This window comes from Tamandua tetradactyla, unplaced genomic scaffold, assembly GCF_023851605.1.
Source record: "Tamandua tetradactyla isolate mTamTet1 unplaced genomic scaffold, mTamTet1.pri scaffold_181_ctg1, whole genome shotgun sequence".
NCBI classification, from domain to species: Eukaryota; Metazoa; Chordata; class Mammalia; order Pilosa; family Myrmecophagidae; genus Tamandua; species Tamandua tetradactyla.
In genome coordinates, this window is record NW_027518294.1 from 63,705 (window position 1) to 76,270 (window position 12,566).

The 12,566-nt window shown below is 42.2% G+C and overlaps 1 protein-coding gene and 1 long non-coding RNA gene across 3 annotated transcripts; one reads left to right on the top strand and one right to left on the bottom strand.

Annotated features, from left to right (window-relative positions):
- Positions 1 to 3,471: 3,471 nt before the first annotated feature.
- Positions 3,472 to 5,846, bottom strand: LOC143673194 (uncharacterized). 2 transcript variants are annotated; one of them, XR_013170240.1, is made up of 3 exons: positions 5,641 to 5,846; positions 5,377 to 5,479; positions 3,472 to 3,723 (listed from the first exon to the last, which is right to left on the bottom strand). It is a non-coding gene; the product is annotated as an uncharacterized LOC143673194 (long non-coding RNA). The 2 variants fall into 2 exon arrangements; XR_013170239.1 differs by lacking the exon at positions 3,472 to 3,723 and adding an exon at positions 3,769 to 4,050.
- A 103-nt stretch (positions 5,847 to 5,949) lies between these two features.
- LOC143673192 (zinc finger protein 449-like) lies at positions 5,950 to 11,035 on the top strand. The gene is made up of 3 exons (XM_077147510.1): positions 5,950 to 6,076; positions 8,244 to 8,668; positions 10,567 to 11,035. Exons 2-3 carry the CDS (start codon positions 8,315 to 8,317, stop codon positions 10,786 to 10,788), a joined length of 576 nt encoding a protein of 191 aa, XP_077003625.1. The 5' UTR covers positions 5,950 to 6,076; positions 8,244 to 8,314; the 3' UTR covers positions 10,789 to 11,035.
- Positions 11,036 to 12,566: the final 1,531 nt, after the last annotated feature.

Genomic DNA, 12,566 nt, shown 5'->3' on the forward strand with positions numbered 1-12,566 from the left:
AGTATGTTCTGAAATTGGGAAGTATGTGAGTCCTCCAAATTTACTCCTCTTTTCCAAGGTTGCTTTGTCTATTTGGGTTCTCTTACAACTCCTTATAGATTTTATTTTATTTTTTATTATCCATATGGATTTTATGTTCATCCTTTCCACTTATGCAAAAATGATTCATGGAATTTTTTTTACGCGGGATTTTGATATACATCCTATTGAACCTGCGGATTACTTTGGAGATTATAACCCTCTTGGCAATATGCAGTCTTTCATAAGCATAGGATTTCTTTGCACTTAATACATCTTCTTTAATTTCGTCAACGATTGTATTTTTCAGTGGACATGTCAGTGTCTAAATTAATTCATACGTATTTATTTTTGATGCGATTGTAAATGGAATTGTTCACTAAATGTCATTTTGGATTATTCATTGCTAGTGCACTGAATAACAGCTAGTTTTGTGCATTGATATTATATCCTTCAACAATGTTGCATTCATTTACTAACTCTAATTGGTTTTTCTTGGTTCTTTAGCATTTTGTATAGTAAAGTCATTTCACTTCCGCAAAGATATAGTTTTACTTCTTCCTTTCCAATTTGGATGCCTTTTTTTCCTTTCTTTTCCTTCTGTATGCTCTATGGCGGGGTCACATTTCATTATTTCTCCATGTGAGTGTCCTGTTATTGCAGCACCATTTGTTGAATTTTTGTGTCTGTCTTTGTATTTTGGGAGGTGCATGGACTGGCAATCGAACTCGTGTCTCCCCCCCGGCAGGCGAGAATTCTACCACTGAACTATCCTTGCACCCCACCCCCACCCCCCACATACACACTTTTATTTCTCTTTACTTGTCTAATTTCTCTGACTGCAACTTCCAGGACAATGTTAAACAGAAGTGGTGAAACCAATCATAATCATTCTATTCCTGATCATACAGGGGAAAGCATTTAGTCTTTCACCACTGAGTATGAAGTTAGATGTGGATGTTTCATAAATGCCTTTTATCAGATTAAATAAGTCCTCCTATTTTATTAGTTTGTTCAGTATTTTTATCATGAAAGGATGGTTGACCTTGACAAATGCTTTTCTGCAACAAATGTGATGTTCATGTGTTTTATTCCTTCATAACATTAGCATGGTATGTTAATTGCTTTTCCTATGTTCAATCACTCTTGTATTCTTGCTATAAATCCCACTTGGTCCTGGTGTATAATCTTTCTAACATAGTGCCAGGTGAAATTTGCTAGTTTATGATAATTATTTTTGCATCTATATTAATAAGGATTATAGGCTGTCATTTTCTATTTTCTTGTAAATAATTCCCAGATAATTCTATGAAGCCACTATTTTTCTCTCTTTCTTTTTTCATATGCTGAATGGTGGGGGTGACATTTCTTTCTTTCTCCATGGGAGTATCCCCTTATTGCAGCACCATTTGTTGAATTTTTTGTTTCTTTGTTTGTATGGTTTGTTTTTCATTTGTTTGTTTGTTTGGGAAGTGCATGGGCCAGGAATCGAACCCGGTTTCTCCCGCATGGCAGGTGAGAATTCTACCACTGAACTGCTCACACACCCCTGAAGCTATTATTTTTAAATATTAAAACCAATGGTGGCTCAGTGGCAGAATTCTCGCCTGCCATGCTGGTGACCTGAGTTTGAGTCCCAGAGCCTGCCATTGCAAAAAAAAAAATCCAAGGACATCACATAGTAAGAAAGCAGATCAATATTCTTTATGTATATAGGCCAAGAAATATTACCAAATATTATCAAACCAATCCAGCAACACATAAAATGGTATGTGGAATAAATACTCAAGTGGTATTTATTCAAGCAATGGTTAGGATAGTTCAACACACAAGTATCAAACAATAAACACAACCATCTCATTAAACCCAGAAAAGTCACTTGACAACAGTCAACAAAATTTCACAATAAAAACACTCAAAATTAAGGAGTAGAAAGAGAATTTCTCAATTCGAACAACAACAACAAAAAACATCTATGAAAAGCACATATGTAAAAGAACTCTTAATGGTGAAGGACTGAATAATTTCCCCCTAAGATCAGGAACGACAGAGGATTACTGCTTTCACTGCTCCTATTCCACATCGTACTGGTGGTTGTAGCCAGGGTAACTGAACAAGAAAAATACTTAAAAACTTTAAGATTCGGTGTGCAATGGTGGCTCAGTGGCAGAGTTCTCGCCTGCCGTGCAGGAGACCCGGGTTCGATTCCTGGTGCAAAAAAACTTCTAGATCAGTACTGTGCACACACACACACACACACAGGTGACATCATCTTTATAGAAAACTGTAACAAATTCACTAAAAATTATTGGAGCTATTAAACAAAGGCTGCAAGTTTGCAGGATCTGATATCAGAAAACAAAAATCAATTTATCTTTATATACGCACAATGAAAAATCTGAATATTTTATTTTGAGAAAGCAATTGCATCTAAAATAGAATCAAAATAATGAAATACTAACAAGTGAATTTAACAAATAAAGTCCAAAACATGTGTATTGTAAGCTACCAAACATCTTTCACAGAAATATTTTAATAACACTAAATAAATGAAAAGATATCCGTGGTCACAGATTAGAAGACTTAATAGTGTTAAGATGGCAAAATTTCAAATTAATTTCCTGACTGAATAGAATCCATATAAGTCCCAGCTTAGATTTTTTTTTTCAGTAATTTCTCAACTGACGCTAAAACTTATATGGAAAAGCTAGAGAGATAGGATAGCCAGAAAGGTCTTTAAAACAAAGAAAAAAATTAGAGGGCTCAAACTGAACAAATTCAAAAATTATACGAAGCTGCACAGTAACAGAGAAAAAGTGATACTAGATTCACACAGAAATATAAATAAATGAAATGAAATGGAACGTTTAGGAAAATACAATTGTTTTCTTAGAAGAAAACACAGTAGTAACTTCTCATGAACTTGGATTAGTCAACACTTTCTGAGATATGACATCGAAACCGCAAATTACAACACAAAATATTGATAAATTGAAAAAAATAAATTTAAAATTTAGTCAATATATAATGTAAAAATGATTTTTCTTCACAGGACATATGAAGAGTGTATAAAGATAAGAGAGAAAACATTTACAAACCATATAATTGACAAAGAATTTAATGAAAAATATATAAAGAACACTTTGAATTCAGTAACAGGAAGTTCACATTAATGGTGAGAGGCTGAAAGCCTCCACGATAAGGAATAAGACAAGCTCACCACTTCTCTTCAACTATACTGGAATGTCTAGACTAAGAAATTAGGCAAGAAAAACAGAAATAATATAAATCCAAACTGGAAAGGACGAAGTAAAATTATCTGTTTATGCAGATGACGTGATTTTATATATACAAAATCCTAAATATTAACGAAGAATATTAAGTAAAGAAATATGATATAACACAGCAGTTCTACTCCTGGATATATATATATATACAGAGAAGAACCGCAAACAGGTATTGAAGCACACATGAATATTCATAAAAGCACTAATACAATAGCCAAAAGGTGAGAACAGCCCTGATGTCCGTCGATTGATAAACGCACAAGCCAAAAGAAGGTACATTCTCATAACTCTCCTAGGCCATGTCCCTGGAGGGGGCCCTCATACTAGGATCCTGATGTCCACATTACTGCTGGGAGACGTACACGGCCACATCTTCTAAGCACTCAGGCGACTGGAACGGCACAAGGCCTCCTTTAACCTCAGATGCAAAAATAAAAATTTCACATCAGAAGCATGGGTTACAGAGACAGAAATGAGGGTGAGGGGCTGAGAACATGTGTGCAATGGGGAAAAGAATGCCAGGCATACAAGTGAGGTGTGGAGGAGACATGGGGGTGGGGAGACAAATGTGGACAAAGAAAGGAACCTCTGCAAGCGGCATCAAGAGCCCCCTACAGAGGTAGACTAAGGGCACTGGGGGAGAAAATAGGATCTTTCACAGCCGGCGGGGCCCAGTCGTTCTTTGTCTTCCAAAGTCTCCAAGGAGGAAAGAGTAAAAGCCATGGAGCAGATAATGCTGACAGTACTGGAAAACACAAGGAGAACAGCACCCCCAATTTCTGGCATCCCATGGATGATCACAACTTAATATATCCATTCCTTAAAACTAGTCCCTCACCCTTAGGACTAAACTCTCTAAGGGAAAAAAGGCAATGGAGGCATGATGGTATCCAAAAGGATGGGGTCACGATAAAGTTATACCAGCAGTCGTTCCCTGCAGACCTGCAGTGCTCCACAGTCCTCATCCTTCTGCCCAGGTTCCCATTCAAATGACATGATCTCTGCTCCACATGGATATGGGCTCCATTCCCCACCAAACTTTAGGGCCCCCCACCCACACCCACACACACACACACTCAGACACCATCAGACCAAGGGACTCTGCAAGGGGTTTTCCCCTCATGACAGAGATCTTGATCTAGAGGTGCTGTCCCACACTCTTAGCCTGGGACTGCCATTGTCCACCCAGAGACACCGTAATGCTGAGAGGCCCCAGCAAAGGGGATTATACCACAATAAGAGTGCAGTCTCATCACTGGAGGGGGTTCCTGTTACAAGTAGGTCTCACCACTGGAAGCACCCTTTTCCAGACGGCAACAGAATCCCTTTCCTCACCTAAGCGCACATGGTGGCCTGGCCTGCAGAGACTCTTTCTGGCACCCATTAGCTGCATCACCACGGATGAGTGGAAGACCCAGCCCCGTGGGATAAGCCAAGCATAGCAATATAACACCCACCAGCTCTGAAAATCAGACTGTCATGCAACCCACAGCCTGTGACAGAAAGCCAGGATCTGCATGGCAAACCTGAACATAATGATGTGTGATGAAATAAAACTTTAAACAGAACCTGAACTTACTAGCTAAAAGGTCCAGGATATACTCCAAAATCATCCTTCATACAAAAAACCCAGGAAAATCGCAATTTGAATGAGGAACGTCAATCAAATGAGGCGAACGCCGAGAGGAATCTCATGTCAATCACTGAGCAAGGAATTGAAAGGAGCCGTCATTAAAAAAAAAAGAGGTGGGGGGCGTGCGATGGTAGCCGAGTGGCAGAATTCTTGCCTGCCTTGGCGGAGACCCGGGTTCAGTTCCGGTGCCTGCCCATGTTAAAAAATAAAAAAAATAATAAATAAAAAAAAAGGAAAAAAAGATTCACCAAGCAGTTAATAATTCTCTTGACCATCTCACGAAATAAAATAGATTTAATTAAAAAGACTCAAACCAGGAATTAGAGAACTGAAAAATACAGTAAGAGGAAAAAAACACCTCATTGGACAGCCTCACTAGTAGAGCGGACGTGACAGAGGACAGAGTTGTGAACTTGAGGGCACATCAACAACACCTACCCAATCTGAAAACCAGAGACAAAGAGATAGAAGACATCAGTAAATCTCAGTGTCTTCCAGCCACTTGCGACGTACCAGAAGCCAACATCGGGTCATTAGATACCTGGAAACAGAGGGTGTCTGATGAGCGTCAGAAGGAACAATGTGCGAAACCTTTCCATCTTTGGTGAAATATAAACCCAGAGAGTCATGAGTGGGGTGAACCCCAAAGAGGATAAACACAACGCAAACCACACATGGGAGCGCCGGGTGGTGCCCGGATACCTGAATTGCGCGGAAAATCCACAGAAACTGAGAAGCTTGGGGACGACCGACTGGGCTCGGAGCAGGTGGAAAGAGGGTTCCCAGCTGCTCAGGCTCCGCAGGGGCTGATGGGGGAGCAGCCCCCCCTGGGGTGACACCGCCTGGCCCCGCCCCTCCCCTGGGGGCCACTGAGGAGGAGGGACCGGAAACAGGGGCACTTCCCTCAGGGCTTGGCGCCCTCTGGAGGTCCCGCTCTCGTCCGCAGCCACGTGGGTCCTGCGCGGGTGAGCTGGGCAGAGCCGGCAGCTGAGGAGGTGAGTCCCGAGGGACCAGACGGAGGGCGGGGCCGGCACTGCCCAGAGGGCGCGCGTTGGCTGGACTCTTCCTCCTCCAGGGCTGCGCCCACTGACCACCTGCAGCCCTGTCCTGACTGACGAGCCGGGGAGGAGCGACCTTGGTGAGGCCCCCATCGGCCTCGGTCCTGGCTTCCCCGCGGCGCCTTCCCCGGGTGGTTCTGGGGCCGGGACGCCCCTGCGGGCAGCGCGACGTCGCGGAAGGGCGCGGGGGACCACAGCCTGCGCCTCGGCTTCGACTGAACCCAGATTTTGAACTTTCCGAGGAAGGTCCCTCTGACCTTTCCCCAAGTGCCCTGTGGCTCACGCACCGCCTTATTCCTTGGTCCCTGACGGCGGGATCACGACAGGGATGGTTGGGAGAGGAAACCCCCAGCCTCTTGGGAACTTTCAGTGGGGTGCGAGGGGAGCTTCTCACGGGAGATTGGAGGGGAATTTCTCTTCGGGGCGCGAGGGGAGCTTCTCACGGGAGATTGGAGGGGAATTTCTCTTCGGGGCGCGAGGGGAGCTTCTCACGGGAGATTGGAGGGGAATTTCTCTTCGGGGCGCGAGGGGAGCTTCTCACGGGAGATTGGAGGAGAACTTTTCATCCGGCTATGAAGGGTTCAGGTGGAATGTTAGGGAACTTTGCATTTGCGTGCAGGGAACTTTTCTTTCGATAGTGCCGATGGAAGGAAACCCAGAGTGTCGGGGACTATAAGCGTCCATGATGAGTCGCGACAACCACGCTTGCACTGTGCCAGGCACACTGCGATGTGCTTTCCTAGCAACTGGATCTAAACAGCAGATTTTTAAAAGTAGAAGCTATTATTCTATTGTTAAGGGGACGGCACGGTGAGCAGTTGAGTAACTTGCTGAGGGTCGCGCCGCCAGCAGGCTCGGCACGCGTGGGCGAATCTATCGCTGTAGTTCGCCTCCTCTTAGTCAAGTCAGAGGTGGGAGCAGAGAGGGTCGATTTTCAGTGACTCCTGGGAAGAGAGGCCTGAGCGTTTGATTTTCGTTCTTCCAGTCCAGGAGACCGCAGGCAGACATAGAGAGCCCAGAGACGCTTGGGCGGTTCTAGGTCCTAACAGACATGTGCGTGTCTGCGTCCTCCGTCTCGGAGTCTCCGCTGAGACCATTTTGATTGCTGTAGGGATGGAATTTGCGTGAGACCGCAAATTCTAAGCTCATTAGCTGTTTCGCTCTCTAACTTGCTCTATAGTCATGGGCAAATTATTCAACGTGGCTTAGACTCAAACCTCGGTTCCCTCAACTGCATTCAGGGGATCATACTCGTACCCACCTACTAAAATTGAGTGAGGAGTAAATGAGCTAATGTATGCAGGATGCCGAGAACAGTTCCTGGCATGTAGTATGAACTCAAGAATTGTCCATTTTTACGGATGCAGAGCAGATTCCTGATAGTCTGCCTTAGGCAGTGGTTTTTTCTCAGAGGAAAGAAACTTGGAATGTCCTGCAGGCAGGGGGAACGAGGACGGTAGCGGAAGTACTCATACCGGTGGTAAGACGAATGAGGGATTGATGCTTGACTGCTCTCACCAAATCTCTAGCCAAAGTCCATTTGATTTAAGGCTACTAAGGGGTGTTCAAGCCAAGGGACTTGAGGGTTATTCAAAAGTTTTGTTAGGGGTGTGCCGGTGGTTTAGCGGTAGAATGTTCGCCTTCGAGGCCGGAGACCCGGGTTTGATTCCCCGACTCTGCACCCCGCAAAAAAACAAACAAACAAGCAAAAATCCCTGCATCCAAGAACAAAACAAAATTTTATTAGTATTCCTCCTCCTTTTCCTTTGAGTCTATCTGTACTCAGAAACATTAAACAGTGTTTAGTGGATTGAAAATGGCATTAGAGGCCAGCACATTTAAGGGCAGGTGTTCTTTTCCTGGGCTGGGTGGAATTCTAGAACAGAGCTGTCAGAACTTATCACAATGATGGCGACCGAGCATTTACAATGATGGTAGTGTGACTGAGGAAGCAAATGTTTATTTTCAATTAATTTGAAAATTAAGTAGCCAGGTGGGGCTGGATGATGAAATCCTTGGATATCTGTAAGATATTGTAAAGATATTGTAAACCTTTGGGGATCGTATGTAGATTTGGATGTGTAAATGTATTTTTCTAGAGAGTGAGTTTGCCACTTTCACAAGCTTCTCAAAACCGCAAAATATAATAAGAACTGCTGCCATAAGACATTGGGGAAAAGAGATAATGGAGATAAGAAGGCCCTCTCTTAACCACTGCTGTTTCTTCTTATGTTTTCCTCTTCTCAGCTGTAGGTGGCTTTGAATCGGAATCTCAGACTTCAGTTCCCAGATCAATTCTAAATTGCTGGAAGGAGGCGATGGCTGTGATCCTAGGTTGTGCGATGCAGGCCTCCCTGAACCAGGGCTCCATGCTTCAAGAGTATGACCCTGACCATGAAGTCTTCCGTCAGTGCTTCAGGCAGTTCCAGTACAAAGAGGCAGCCGGGCCTCGTGACGCGTTCAGCAAACTGAGGGAGCTGTGCTTTCAGTGGCTGCAGCCACACATGCATTCCAAGGAACAGATCTTAGAGCTTCTAGTGTTGGAGCAATTCCTAAATATTCTGCCCACGAAGATAGAGACCTGGGTGAGGCTGTACAGCCCAGAGAATAGAGAAAGAATTTTGTCACTGATAGAAGACTTAGAGGAAGAACTTGAGATCTCGAAGAATCAGGTGAGATAAAAGTTGGCAATTAAACAGCAAGAGCTGGGACTAGATCAGATATTTTGTCTTGGCATTATTCTTTAACCGCAAGATTTCTCCAAAGCAACATTTCATAGTTTTCTTCTGCTGAAGTCAGCACATGAGTCAGGGATTGTCAGCTCTATCAGACCCAACCCCCATTCTATAACATGTTTTGTAATGACCCCCCTACTGTCCTAAAATAACATTCATGGATAGCATAGTCCATATACCAACATATATAAAGTAAAAAGATAAATAAAATGCTTGGTGTTTTACAGGCCAAATCTGGCCAACCCCCTGCTTTCGTACAACCCATGAGCTAATAATGGCTTTTACCTTTTTAGAGAAATGTTTTTTGTATGCTGTTTGGCGGGGGTCACATCTCATTCTTTTTCCATGTGATTATCCTGTTATTGCAGCACCATTTGTTGAATTTTATTTGTTTTTCCTGTTTGTTTTTCTTTTTTCTGGGGGGAGGAAGTACATGGGCCTCAAATTAAACCCAAGTCTCCCACATGGCAGGTGCGAATTCTGCCTCTGAACTACCCTTGAATTTTTATTTTTAATGAGGAGAAAAAAAAAAAGGATATGCAAGTGACCAGTTGTGGCCCGTGAAGGCTAAAATATGACTTTCTGCGCCTTGTTGGAAAAAGATTGCAAATCCCTGTGCCAAATAGCGTGTAATTGGAATATGAGGAAAAAGTTAGAGGAAAGCAATCTATCATGAAGAGATGTGTATTTCAGTACGTACAAAAGAGATATATATCTTATGTAAGTCTGGGCTTGATTGTACCTGAAAACATAATGAAGTGGTCTGATAGTTGCCTCTATTCATAGAGTTGTTGTGAATGCAACCGCCTGAAATTCACACTAAGACAGGTCAAATGTTAACAGCAGTGTTGCTGCTAGTCATGGGAGTTTCCAAAATGGGATTGAACTCTTGCCAAAATTCTGAACAAATTATAGTATAGTCTTCCTCGATTTTTACAGTAGTGGATTCCTAGAAAATTCAAGTTGGTCTAAAAGTATGTGAAAATATTTTGCATTTTTATGACTAACAGGGTGCTGTTCTGACATTTTCTTCACCTACATGCACGTTTGAGTGGGACACTCAAGTGTTGCTTACGATGTGGAACATTTCTGCCTTGTAAATTACTCTCCCATGTCTGGCCCTCCAAATTCAAATAACCTCCACATGCCATCGCATTCTGAGCACCCCAAGAGGGTGGCACTGGCCCCTGTTGAGCACCACCATGGACCAGACCCTCTGTTTTGGTGTACTTTAGCTGCGCACAGGGGAGAATCTTTGGGAGACACTAGGAAGAGCTTCTGGGTGGCCATGAAGGGCACTCCAGGGCTGTGTGTTGCTGGGGCTCCTCAGGAGCTGTTCCATTCCAGGCACTTGGCCTACCTGAACAGGAGCTTCCTAAATGCCTTCCTACCCTAGCATAGAAGTCATTTGTAGTTTTCCATCCTTTCTCTTCTTGGTATTGTTTGTCACATAAGATTCTTACGGTGTTAGACTTATGCTGCCCAATACAGTAGACACTAACCACCTGTGGCTCTTGAGCCTGTAAGGTGTGGCTCATCCAAATTGGGACATGCTGTTAGTGGAAAAAGTATACCAAATTCCAAAGACTCCTTATGCAATGATATGTGTGAAATATCTCATTAATGTTTGTTTGTTTTGATCAGAGTTTGAAATCAAGGTATTTTGAATATAACGTGTTAAATAAAACATACTATTAAGGGTGACTTCTCATTTCAGTTTTATTTTTTCCTATGGACACTAAAAAATTTACAACTGCAGGCGTGGATATCATTATATTTCTACTGGGTAGTGCAGGTCTAGAAGTTAGAGTGATGGTTTCTCGCATTTCTCCCAGGCTCACAAGAAAGAAACACTCTCAGAAGAGCAGCAACCAGTAGAAACAGCCCATACTCCACCACACATCGAACTGGAGTCCTCTGCAATCCAGGTTGTGGGACCTTCCCAGCATATCACACTGGCAGAGGAGTGGATCCCACAGGATGAGCCACAGGAGCTGAACTACAGTACTGCTGGGGAATGTCAGCCCTTCCTGGAGTTTGGTAAGTCAAAGGTTTGATTTCACGTCTTTTGTTTCTGTTTTGAGAGAACAAGAACTCTGAACGGTTGGCACTGTGGTCCGAGTTAGAAGCACCAATTATTAGCCCTGATAAATAGTCACAGGAGTGGGCAAGCTCTCAGGCACAGCAGGGAACAAAGCAAGTTAGATCAAATGGGATTAGGCACTCTGTAAGCTAATGAACTTTGGATCCCTTGTGACACGCAGGGAAGCTTTGGGAAAATGGATGCTGTGGATAATGACTCATTTCTCCCTGGAAAATAGAATCAATACGAAATGTAATGTTGCCAGTTCTGAGGGGTTTCCATCATTCCTGGGGTCTTCCTTGGTTGTTTTTTGGGGATAACTTTGAAATTTATTACTTTGAGTAATATTCACTCTACTCCAAACAATCAAAAGGGATGCAACTATTTACAAAATTAGAAAGAAATAGTCTATCTTATTAAATCTTAAACTAGATTGGTATTTCTCATAGTACAGTAACCAGACTATTTTGAGTCACCTGCGGTGCATTTTTTTAAGCAAACATGTAATCTTTATTGTTTAAGTAAAGGGGATCATATTATATGTACTCCCCTGCATATGCTTTTTTTAAGATCGTCTTTAATCAAGATGACACAAAAGTTTAAAAGTAAATAGAGGAGTTAGCATGATTTTAAAAATGCATAATATTTTTGAGTGAGGAGCCGTTTTCTAAAACAATAAGGAAGGAGGTGGTCAACATACATATCAATAAGGATATTAGTCTGATAAGACATAGAATCTTTGTCGTCTAGGCAGGTTACTCAGATGGTTAAAAATCTTTTATAGCTTCTCACTAAGAGCAAAAAAAAATAATCCAAGAAAACATTCTCATTTTAACAGAGTGAAAATTTAATCCATGTTTTACATGAACATACATCTGATAAGAAAACTATTAAAATGTTATACAACTATAAAATCTTACCCAACTTAACCAGAACCAATAAAAATCCCTTCCAGCACGTCTTCTACAACTTTCTGCATCAATCAGTTATTTTACTTCAAGGGGAAAAGTATTCCCTTTTTCCTTAAACAAAAACACTTCCTGCCTAGTTTACATGTTTAAATTACCAAAAAAGATCTTGAAATCAACCTTCAAGCCAACATTCTACAGAACACAATTCTTATTTTTGTGTTCGTTTGATTTTCCTTCTTTTCTTTGTTGTGAAAAATAACCTACGTACAAAAAAGCAATACATTTCAAAGCACAGCACAATTGGTTGTAGAACAGATTTCAGAGTTTGATAGGGGTTACAGTTCCACAATTTTAGGTTTTTACTTCTAACTTCTCTAAGACACTGGGAACTAAAAGAAATATCAACATAATCGATTCAGCAATCATGCTCATTTGTCAAACTTACCTTCTCTGTAAAACTCCAACCTGCAGTGCATTTTTACCTAGTTCTTCCAGAGATGAACATTAAGTTGTTAGAATCACTGCACAATAACCTACAGGGGTTAGCACTAGAGAGAAAAGCCCAGTTAGAGAAAGATCTTGGGTGCCTCTGTTTTTCACCGCCTATTGGGGTTTTCTTAGATTGTTATCAATGTGCTCCTCCTTGCTAATCTTTTAGAAAGAGGCCAAGTGTGTCCACAAACATCCCGCTTATTCCCAGGCACAGGTGCAACAGGGTGGCACTTTCAAGAGACAATGAAATAGCAAGAGAACAAAAGAGACATAAAAAAGTGAAAAATAAGTCGGAAAGAATCTAGGGTACAATAACAGTTTCTGAGCCATCCATAATTAGCGCATTGCT

Coding starts and splice junctions, on each gene's coding strand:
- LOC143673192 (XM_077147510.1), top strand. CDS start 8,315: ATGGCTGTGATCCTAGGTTGTGCGATGCAGGCCTCCCTGAACCAGGGC. Junction 8,669..10,566: donor TTGAGATCTCGAAGAATCAG/GTGAGATAAAAG, acceptor CATTTCTCCCAG/GCTCACAAGAAAGAAACACT.